Raw genomic sequence first — 11,597 nt, forward strand, 5'->3', positions numbered from 1 at the left:
AGAAGCCCGAGGTGCTCTGGGGGAAGGCAGCGAGGCAGGTACTTGTCTGCAAGCTGCTGACCGCAGTCTTGTCCCGGATTGGCAAGGAGCAGGCGCTGGCCGGCTCTAGCTGAGGAAAAACATTCTGAGTGACAAATTAATCACGTTCACAGGATCATGGAATCACAGGATGGCTCAGGCTGGAAGGGGATGTCACCCACCAGACCAGGTTGCCCAAAGCCCCATCTAACCTGGCCTTGAACACCTCCAGGGATGGGGCATCCCCAGCTGCTCTGGGCAGCCTGTGCCAGGGCCTCACCGCGCTCTGAGGGAACAATTCCCTCCTAACCTCTAACCTCAACCTCCCCTCTTTCAGCCCCAAACCGCTCCCCCTTGTCCTGAAAAGCCGCAGGATGTCTCCCTGCAGCCTCCTCTTCTGCAGGCCGACCATCCCTAGCTCCCAGGATCAGAAACGTGTGTGCGTGCTTTATTTTTAACCTCTCTCACAAGGCTCCGCCGCCGGCGGACGACCGGAGGGACGCCCCCAGCCCGCCATGCCCGCAGCACGCAGGCGCGGGGCGGCCCCGACCCCGGCGGAAGGGCGGGCTCGGCTTCCGTGCCCAACGCCCGGGCGGGAAGGAGCCGGGACCGAGCCGGGCCATGGAGAGGTGCGGGACGGGGCCTGGGCCGCTGCTGGGGGCGTAGGGGGCTCGTGGCCGGGGGCTGCGGGTCTCCCCATCAGCTCTGTTCCCCTGAGACCCCACCTGGAGCCCTGCAGCCGGCCCTGGGGCCCCCACCATGGGAAGGAGTAACGTCGTAATCTCGTTGCATGCTTTGCTTGCCTTCGTTTGCTTACTCTGCTGCTGTGCCGCTGTTTTCTAGAAATGGTTTTGGAGACGTGCTGTCACCCCGCGACACGGAGATGGCCAGGCCTGGCCGAAAACAGAGCTCTCAGAAAAGAGTTTCTGGTATCCTTTTTCTGTGGAGGCTTTCTCTTCTGCTTAGCTGTTGCTTGCTGTGTTTGTGAAGTACCCGTGTTCCTACCGCTTCTTTCATTTTGAGCGTCTTGAGAAGGGTTTTCAAATAATGGAGCAACTTTTCTGCCGCTTAAGGTTATTATAAAAATGCTCCTTGCTTTATACCTATTTAAATTGAGTAATATTTAAAAATACTTTGAAATTACCTGATTTGTGAGGCACCCTGCAGTGTATTTTGCTATTGAGCGTTTTTTCTCCTTCCGTAGGCTGTTTTCTTTTCTACATGGTATTTTTATTCCATAAGAAGGAGGAAAGTTCAAAAACAAAATTACAGTTGCAGTATCTGAAAGCTAGAAGGGAGGGATATTAACGGCTGACAGAAATTGTGACTAGGGAAGCTGGGTGAGTTTCATCTAGAAAAACGTGTTTTCAGCCACACAACGCGTTACTTGACCCTTACAGGAAAACCTAGGAGTAAGCCAGAAGATGTGATTGCTTGCCTTTTCACTGAGTGGTGTTTCTTCTGAGTGGAAATTCTTTCTCCCTTCCTTTATCCTCCCTATTCTTTTCCTAAGTCTCAAACTGTGTCAAAGCTTCTGTAGTGATGTCTTGTATTTGCTAGACTCCAGGGAAGTACAAGGCTGTCAAAATGCTTGTGTAGTCAATTCTTAACTATATTTAGACTGATTATTTCGATTCTGGGCCAATATGATTGTTGAGATGTTTTATTACCTCCCTCCTTTCTGTAGCATGATGTTTTTGCAGTTTTTCATGGACTTACGTACTCAGGTTATTGTCAGCCTGGAGAATTATGTGAGCTGTAGCTGACTCCATACCTCAATTTTCTTCAACCTGTTATACCTTAATTTTGTGAGTATATGTTCTTTTGCATATATTTTTGTTATAATGGTATTGTTTTTATTCAGTATGTTGTAGTTTCACATCCACAGAAATAGCAAGAGATGTGCAGTACATAGAAAGTTTTTTCCCCCTCACTTATTTACAGTAAGGAGAAATACTTAATTCAGTAGCTAATATAAAGGTGCTTTTTCTTTTGATTGTGTCAGCAAAGGAATGCAGTACATGTACCCATCCTTCTGCAGTTAGTTTTTGTTTGTTTATTCTTGTAAGCTTCATAAAACTGGTGAGATAGTGGCCTTGTTTATGTTGTTGTTTAGAATTAATGTGCCTGGAGACTGATGTGAGAAAGGCTGCTGAAACTTTCACACCACTACTTCTTAAACCACACCTAGAGCACTGAAGTTGGCTGCTGACAGGAGGAGGCAAAGCAGAGTAACAGAGGCCTTTTTGCTGAAGCCATCAGCATCATGGAATGGAAAGATAGAAAACTTTCCTAAAGCATTCAGACTTGGGTTTTCTTGCTGAGGTTTATGCAGGATATAGCAGCTCCTCATAGGGCAAAAGTACTCTCTTTAATCCAGGCAGTTACAAGGACCAAGACATCCCAGACCTGTTATGCTTATGTTTCTGAATTTTGTTTTAGAGTGTCCCTTCCAGCTCTCCAGCCTTTAAGCTTTTGGTGAAACATTTTTATGACCTAATTCAGGATTATGAGTAGGGCTTTCTGCTTTAGTCTGAAAGACAGGATTTGTCATTTTTATTAGATTTCAGTCCCACCAAAACATTCTTCCTTTCCAAGCATTCACAACAGAACTGTTGTTGTTGTTGCATAGACCTGAAACTTTATGTCGAAGCGTGTTTCTTAACGTACTGGTTAATCAGTTTTTACATCCCTGGATGACAGTATTGGAAACATGACGCCCAGAAGCCATCTGATTTCCAGAACTCCCGGTTCGTTGCTTCGCCAGCCATGTAAGACTTATTTTCTTAAATATATAGTTAAAAGGAATAATGTGCTTGGACTTGATTATTAATAAGAATTCCTAATGATAAAGACACAGACGTACTGCAAGGGGTCCAGTGAAGAGCCATGAAGTTGATTAGGAGATTGAAGCATCTGATAGAAGAGGAGAGGCTGAAAAGAGCTGAGATGGTTTAGCCTGGAGACAAGAAGGCACGGGGAGATCTTGGCAATGCCATATAACCACCTGATGGGAATAAGAAAAGAGGAGTAAAAAGACAGTTGTACTCTTCTTGGTGGTGCCCAGTAAAATGAGGCAGTAGGCACAAAATGAAATACAGGGAATCTTGTTTGTACATAAGAAAAGACTTATTTACTATATGGGTGACTGGAAGCTACAACTGGTTGCCCAGACTGTGGAGAGTTACTTGGTGATTCTGAAGTTAAATACATTTATAAACAGGAGAGAAAACACGTAGTAATAGTCAACATATACCTTCGTATGTAATATGGATGCTATTGATGAATGCCAGTGGTTTTGCCTGTCAGTTTCGTTTTCTTTGTCACAAGAGTGTGTCCAGTACCCTTTCATCTTCTCTCAAGTATCGCATTGAAACTGAATGATTCTTGCCTGGCTAGTCAGTGGTCTAGTTTGTTTCCCTCTTCCTCACAACCTTCTTTTGTTTTTGCAGCAGCTTTAATTCTTCAAGATATTTTTGTCTTATAGTGTCTCTTCAGGCATTTCTTCATCCCTAAGTGGCAGGCTAGTTCTGTTGCTGACCTTTCTAACAGGTGTATTTATTGGTTGCATCTGAGTGACTTCCTTCTCCACTTCTCCAGAAGAGATGAGACAGCACACTTCACGGGAAGGGCTGTGATGCTTGTGGTGGCTGGGGTCAGGTTGCTCTGACATCTCCCAATCTCAGCCCTGTGTTCTGCATCAGTTTGCACATACTGGGAGTGTGTTGGAAGTTGTTCCCAATCTGGCACTGATACAAGACAGCAGGTTCCAGAGGGAGACTGATTCTTTGTGATTTCTCAGGTTTCCTGTCAAGTTCCGTGTGGCCCCTGTTTGTTCTTATTTAGTGTAATAGCTGGTGGCTAAGCTAGAAAATCTTAAGCAGCACCAAAGATATATGCTCTTAGCATCAGCCTTCTTCTCAAGCTACTTGTGTGTCAGCATTGACAGCTCTCACAATGAAACCGCAAGTCGTTCTTAGCGTTGCCTTGACACTAAACATACTGTGAAAAGATCTATAATCCTCTTAGAGCCTCCCTCGCTAGTTGTCACTGAAATGAAGAAACATGCCCATTCGTCCCATTCCCATGTCGTCACCAGGGCTTACCTTACTTCTTATTGTCAGTCTCTTCCTGTAGCCTTTATTTTGTCACCATTCAAGTGCTCATATAAGGGGTTCCTGGTTTTCATCGTCATGTAGCTAGGGTTTTCCAGCAATCTCTGAGGGGAGGCTTGCTTTCCTTCTCCACATCCTTCTTCCAGGACTGCTTGGACACAAGTCATATATTCCTTTTTTAGAGGTGAGCGTTGTGTGTCATGCTGTGAACATTTCACTCAGGTGGCTCTTTTTCAACTTTTCAAAACAAATTAGAACTTACATATACCATCTTGAGGATTGTTTGGTTTCAGTGAAGATCTTGACTTCACCTAACATGTTGATCTAACAACTTGCCTGGATTCTGTCACTATGAAATTTCTGCTTTGGTCGTCTTCAGAAAAGTTCAGCAATAAAGAATTTCAGTAAAAGGCAGCATACGGTTTGTGTGTGCAGCAGCTGCCCCCCAGAATACAAGCACTTGATGGCAAGTACTTGATGGCCTCTGCTCTGCTCTTGTGAGACCCCACCTGGAGCCCTGCGTTCAGCTCTGGGGCCTCCAGCACAAGAAGGATGTGGACCTGTTAGGAAGAGTTCAGAGGAGGCCACAAAGATGATCGGAGGGCTGGAGCACCTCTCCTGTGGGGACAGGCTGAGGGAGTTGGAGTTGTTCAGCGTGGAGAAGGGAAGGCTCCAGGGAGACCTTACAGCGGCCTGCCAGTGCCTAAAGGGGGCCTGCAGGAAAGCTGGGGAGGGACTCCGTCAGGGAGTGTAGTGATAGGACAAGGGGTAATGGCTTTAAAGTAAAAAAGGGTAGTTTTAGATTAGATATTAGGAAGAAATTATTGAGAGGGTGGTGAGGCACTGGCACAGGCTGCCCAGAGCAGCTGTGGATGCCCCGTCCCTGGAGGTGCTCAAGGCCAGGCTGGATGGGGCTTTGGGCAACCTGGTCTGGTGGGAGGTGTCCCTGCCCATGGTGGGGGGATGGAAAGAGGTGTTTTTTAGAGGTCGCTGCTGACCCAAGCCATTTGATGTATTTGCACTTCATCATTACAGCGTGGCACTTCTCCTTGGCATCCTTTCTTTCTTCCCTTTTACCCCTGCTGCTGCATTGTACAGATTTCTGAGAGTCACAAGTGTTGTCTGATGCCTAGGCTAGAGCTGCTTCTTTTTCAAGCAGTCTGAAGATACTGCAACAAAGCAAACATTGGCATTTTTACTCCTGTTTCTGTTCCCATTGTACAGTCTCATTCCTACAATGGAACATTTGAAGTGTTCTTGTGAACTGCATTCATTACCTCCTCTCCTGGGAACAAGATTTTTTTGTTTCCTTTGATATCAGCTGCTCACAGTCGTGCATTTGGGGGTATTGCAAGCTGTGTTTGAGAATTATTCAGTGTAGTTCTTCTCTGCCACCCTATAAATTCCTGAGCCTTGAGTGTATTGTGTCATATGGGTAGGGGAGATTTTAGCAGATACTTTCTGGAACCACGAAGGAGAGGAGAATGATGACCTGCTGACAGCTTGAATGCTTTGACCTACAAGTTCAGAGTCAGATTGGTAATGTTAGTAGCTGCAATTCTAGTTCTAAAAACTGAGAATTGATTTGCCTCTTTGATCTTCAGTATGCCTGACTTTCACATCTCAAGAGTTTAGGGAAAACTTTTTTGTGGTGATTCAAGGTATGTGCTAATACAAAGACAGAAACCTTTGGTTCTTCAGCTGACTAGGTCTGTACAAAACTGATGCGTGGAGAACCAGACATACCTATTGGTGTGAAGCCTTCTAGCCTCTGTCTGCCTGTTTCCAATGGCTTTGTCCCCTTATAATTTGAGGGTGTCAGAAAAAGTGACCAGATACATTCTTGGCCATCTTCAGGACTGGGGACGTTGTAAGAAAGTTTGTTTATCTGAGACACTAAAAAAAAAAAGCCCTACAGGCATTGGATCTTCTGCTTCCAAACTGGAGGTTAGTGCTTGAGAATGCTTCAGACTTGGCTAATGCTGCTTGTATAAGCCTAGCATAACTAGGGAGGTAGACTATTAAGTTCCATTACTGATAACTAACATCCTTACTTCCAAGTGTTCTCAGGCCTAAGACTTCCTTCTTTTCTAATTGGTATTTGTGGGTTTCATACAAGCCATCTGATGGCATGAAAATATTAATGGGCAGGAGCAAGTCACTTCTCTACCAGGTTGGTTTGTCTATTTCTTCTGTGACCAAGCAGGATTTCATAAATATTTGAGTCTGCACTGCAAGATTACTGTCCTTGGTAGAGCACGGTGGTCTTAACCAGCTTTTGTTTTTAGAAAAGGCTCTCTGTCTTTCAGTTACTTCGCTGTCTCGAAGCTCCATGAAGCAGGCAGATATGTCTGCCATCCTGGGAACAGGAGGGAGATCTCCTCTGATTCTCCAGACTTCTGGACTGCTTGGCAATATGTCAATGGTAAGATGGTTAGAGCACGTTTTTCTGTTTAGCTCCTGCGAAGCTTACAGAAAGCTTCCATGTTTGCTACTAGTATTATTTAGTAATGTGGTGTTCGAGATGATGCAGTAAGGAATGAAGAGGGTTTTATGGACTTCTTAACTACACCATATATGTTAAGCTAGTCCTTGTAACATCTGTTTGTGACTACAGAAAATTTGACGTTGCTTGTTTACAGATTCTTCAAAGATGATTGTTCTGTCAGCAAATTAAACCTTCAGAGTTTCCTTATTTTAGCACTCTCCAGCATTAAGCTTCGTTTGGATCTTAATGTTTGGACTTCAAAGAGCAAGTTGTTCTGATTACTTTTCAGGTGACGTTAATTATCTTCTACTGTAACATCTTTGGAAAAACAATGATTAGAAAAGTCATAAGTAGGGGCATCTAAAATAAATTATCTCAGTTTATTTTTAAATTGACTCAAAAAAAAAGATGCGTTTCTGCATGTGCATTTGAAGTCATTCTTCCTTTTGGTTCTTTCTATAGTTTGTAATGGCCCGCTTGTTTCTTTAAATCGTAAGGTTCTGGGGCCTACGGGCTCTTGATCAGCATTGATAAAACTCTTAGCAGTAGCACTATTGTCCTGATTCAGAGCCTCTTGATATTCTGTAAATAGCTAAAATGAACTTCACTCACAAAATGTGTAGCATTTAGTGCTCTGACTTGAATCCAGTTTAGATTAGCAAGGGGAATCTTGAGACTAAACCAAAGCTTTCACAGGAGGGTGATGGAAAAAGGACTTAAAACTATGTCTCATGGAAACTTATGTGCTGGTAGATTAGAACACTCATCAGACCCTTTTGTATTTCCCACAGAGACCTGATAAAATTTTAGTGGAGTGAGTTTCTTGTTATTTTTACTGAGTTGTCTGAATATTGCTGAGTGCAATAGCATTCTGTTCTGCCTGGCTAGAGGGCAATAAAGGCAGCGAGAAATCAGGCAAGAGAAATACAGCAGGTAGAAACTGGAGCATAAAAGGAAGAACAACAGTTATGTCCACAGTTTTTGGATACACTTAAGAGGCTTATGACAATGTCATCTGGTTTGGGTGTGACCATTTTAACAGTCAGGAAAAAGAATCAACCATTGTCATATCACGGGATCTTCATATGGCATTAATTGCTGCTGAGAAAGCAATTGCTGTCATGGAAACAGCTATGGGAAGCTGTCCTGTCAGTGCAGTGTATGTACGGTCTGTCTTCTGGTTTGGCCATTTTGCTGCCTTATCTCAGATACGTTATCAAATACCTCCCCTGAAATGCTCCCAAGAAAGTATAGCTACGTCTTTATTTCCCACTTCAATGCTCTTGTATTTTTTCTTTAAAGATGTATTGCTTCATTCAATCAGGGATTTTGAGCAATTCTCCAAGAAGGCTGGAAGATGGAATTAAATGGTTCTGATCAAATTTTAACTATTTTGTTTAATTTTTCACAGCTGCTTTACAACCTAGTCAACAAAATACTTGGTAAACATTTAACAGAATACAAAAGGATGGACTGATGCATTTGTTTTAAGGGGAAATGTGATACGCAGTGATGTAAAATGCAAGGTCTGATTACGTTATACATTTTTTATTTCCTGGTGGGGAAAAAAGAAAAACGTGAAGAATTTCCTTTTACGAGATTAAAAGTTATCTTTTCAGGGTTATTTGTTAAAGTTGTAGTTGTGCTTTATCTAAAAGCAGTTATTTCATTGTTAATTTTTTCAATTGCTCTGTACCATTCAGATAGAATGGAAAAAAAAACTTGAAGCTAAGTTTTCAGTAGTCTGAGATTGCTGTTTATTTTCTCTTATGCATTTAGTTGGATGAAAGTAACTGGACAGCAGTGCTCTCACCTCAGCAGACAGGACTGTTCACAAATCTGGACATGACAGAAGATGTCACTATGAGCGCTGTGCTGTTGCGTGAGGATGATCCTGGGGAAGCTGGTGAGGCAATCTGAAGTTTTCATCATAATTGACCACACGTATAGGTTCTTGGTTTTCTGTATCGTTTTGTTCAGATATTTCTATGCCAAGAAGAGTCTAGTTTTACAAGTTCAGAAAGTTAACTTTTCCAGTTATTGCAGTTTTGTCGATTTCTGTTTTCTGCGGAAATAGATGACACAAATGGGGCGCTGTGGTGATGCAAAACACAAACTGGATTAGCTTTGTGGAGACAGACAAACAAGTTTGTCTTTAAAACTCTCTCAGATGACAGATTTACAGGAAAAGTTTTATAATTATTTGACTTGCCTCACAGCTTTTGCATATCTTACTGTCTTGACTGGTAAATTCTTCTGACTTTATGGGATATAAATAGTTCGTATCATTGCTGCCTTTGCTTAGCTTTATTAATGATGAGATGCCTTGTCATCAGGATTTTTTTGTGTTGTTGGATTTTTTAACCACATTGTGTCTAATGTGACTTTTCTTCTTACACGTATTCTAGCTACTATGAGCATGTACTCAGATTTTCTACGTTCCTTCCTGAAGCATACATCAACTACCATTTTTGATCTAGTGGATGAATATGAAAGTATATGTAACAGTCAGGTACAGAGTTTGCTGGTTTTTTTCTTACTATTTATTTTAATTTGCAGTCCCTTCCTTAAGTTCTGTTGTTCTTTTTCTTTAAGCTGAGAAGTCACAGTGCTTAACATAGATACTTTTAAATCTTCCAGCTGGTTGCAGTCTTGAGTCACTGAACGCTAGCACTGGTTAGCATACCTCTTTGCTTTGCCACAGGAATGCCCACTGTGTAGCTTGCTAAATACTAAAAACGTCATCCAGCTGCCATTCCCCTGCAAGTGTCAAGTGACAATAAACAGGAGCAGATAAATAGATTTTTTTTGTTAGTTATAGTGAGCTGGATTAACAAGTACTTATTTGTCTCAGGTATAAATAAATATGATCATTTTACTATGATAGTATTAAGAGCTTTCTAGTGCATTTGTAACAAACTGGCAGTAGAGTTCTCAACATAAAATCTAACAGGTCTGCTTTTAGACACAATTTTTGAATTGATTGTTGATTGATAGTTTATAATCAGCAGGGATTGGCAAAACGAAAGGAAGAAGTTATGAGGCTTCCAGTAATAACCGTGTTGATCACAAAAGCAAGAAGATGGCAGAGTTTATATAGCACCTTGCAAAAGAGAGCTACATTCTTGTTTTATGGTCTCTAGGCCATGTAACATTTTTTAAACATTCTTATGGGAACTTACAGTATGGAGTACCATCTACCTATTTAGAAGAGATGGTAATTAAATTTGGTTTTTGACGGAGTATTCAGGATACTTAAAAGATTATTGTAATGGCTTAGAAAAAAATAGTGTTGGGCATTATTAACTATGTATATATTTATTTACCTCAGGTGAATATACTAGGCAAAATAGTTTACAGAGCAACTCCTGGACAGCAAAAGTTCTCAAAAACCGCCAGTGTCTTGTGGCTTCTCAAGCAGGAGATGGTAACATGGAGACTGTTGTCTGCACTTTATAGGTAATTTACTTGAAAAGTACATTACTTCTTTGCAGTGAGCTGGCTTTCTTAGATATATTATGCATAAGATTATTTATATGGAATAAGGTAATTAAGTAGCTACTTATTATCTGTTTATGGAACTACCTGCTGATAATTATACCTATTTCCTATCTGTTTATGGAAATTGAAAGTTGTTAACAGACCTATTATTACTTAGAGTATTTTTATAGAAGAACACTTTTGTAAAGGCATTTTTAAACACTTTCACTTATATGACACATTTTGCTGAATTTTTTTGTCTTTATTTTAGTTGTTAAGGTTTTGCACTTTTATTTCTAGAGACAGAATACAATCGGCACTGGAAGATGAAACTGCATTTGAAATCACAGTAAGCTGGAGGGGGAAAATTATTATTACTGTTTGTAAGGGATATGTATTAAAGCTAAATGCTTATATCTTATTCTTTACAATCCCTGTGTTGCAGCTACCTCAAAATTCAGTGATAAAAGAACATAAACAAAGATGAGACCAATTTGAACTCTAGCAAGATAAATATTAAATTTTTCCGCATTTTGGAAAATGTGAATTTAAATACTCAGTTCTAAATAGAAAAATACTATTGTAAGAATTTGTATTAACTATACTTGGTTTTGTTTCATTAAGTATTCCCCACATACTTGGAAAATCCACTGGAAGCAACTATATATTTATTTTTAAAAGTTGCATTGGTAGTGATAATGTTTCCCTGGGGCAGAGATAATTTTGCTTTGCCTAGAAGTGCATGTGGTCTCAAGCTGTGTAGTACTTTGCAGTCCTGATTCTAATTTATCTCAAAAGAAATACAAATTTTTGTATCATTCTTACTTCAGCTCTAGTCGTCTTGTCTACGTCAATACAGTCTTCCCAGCCTTTGCTGCCAGAATATGCTTAGGAAGACAAAACAATAAGCAAAGTGACTCTGCCTTTGTAAAATTTATGATTGTTGCTGTTTTTTTCTCAGTCATGAGTTAGCTTCATCTACAATTCCCACTGCAAAGTTGTCAGAACTTTTAAATTAAACACTGCTGTGCCAAAATAAAGTCTCTTCCTATCTGTATTTTTTAGGAAGATGCATATTCTGTTCTCTTTTGTTGCAAGAAAGCTAAATTAATGCAGGAGAGCAGGAAGAAGTATCAGGAGGTTGGGGTGTATTTTTTGTGTGTTTTGGCTGGGTTTGGTTTTGTTTTCTTTTTTCTCCTTGTTCATGTTTACAGTTTATGTGATCTGGGAAAATGTCCACTTTTTTGACATATACAGTAATAAGCAAAATTTGTGATAATATGAATGCAGGCAGTGGAAGTGGTGGATCTACTACGTAGAATCTTTCTGTGGCCATACATTTGAACTATGTTCAGTCTTAGTTGTACAGATTTTAGTATAACGGAATGTACACGATCATCCAAATAAAACAAATGTGTGCTGTTGTCTGTTTGCAAAGGGACAGGGGAGAGGTAGTGTGCTGAACTTGTTGAAAATCTGTAAGTTAATGTGTTCAG

The 11,597-nt window shown here is 41.0% G+C and overlaps 1 protein-coding gene across 1 annotated transcript in view; it reads left to right on the top strand.

Moving 5' to 3' along the window:
- The first annotated feature begins 612 nt into the window (after positions 1-612).
- Positions 613-11,597, top strand: part of NUP107 (nucleoporin 107) — a 29,279-nt gene continuing 18,294 nt past the window's right edge. Inside the window, exons 1-8 of the mRNA XM_035333816.1 lie at positions 613-647; positions 862-947; positions 2,700-2,789; positions 6,443-6,558; positions 8,401-8,527; positions 9,030-9,133; positions 9,953-10,080; positions 10,402-10,450. Of these exons, the coding sequence (XP_035189707.1) occupies positions 640-647; positions 862-947; positions 2,700-2,789; positions 6,443-6,558; positions 8,401-8,527; positions 9,030-9,133; positions 9,953-10,080; positions 10,402-10,450 (708 nt within the window). The 5' untranslated portion in view covers positions 613-639. The remainder of the gene's footprint in view (positions 648-861; positions 948-2,699; positions 2,790-6,442; positions 6,559-8,400; positions 8,528-9,029; positions 9,134-9,952; positions 10,081-10,401; positions 10,451-11,597) is intronic.

Source organism: Oxyura jamaicensis, chromosome 1 (assembly GCF_011077185.1).
Source record: "Oxyura jamaicensis isolate SHBP4307 breed ruddy duck chromosome 1, BPBGC_Ojam_1.0, whole genome shotgun sequence".
NCBI lineage: Eukaryota > Metazoa > Chordata > Aves > Anseriformes > Anatidae > Oxyura > Oxyura jamaicensis.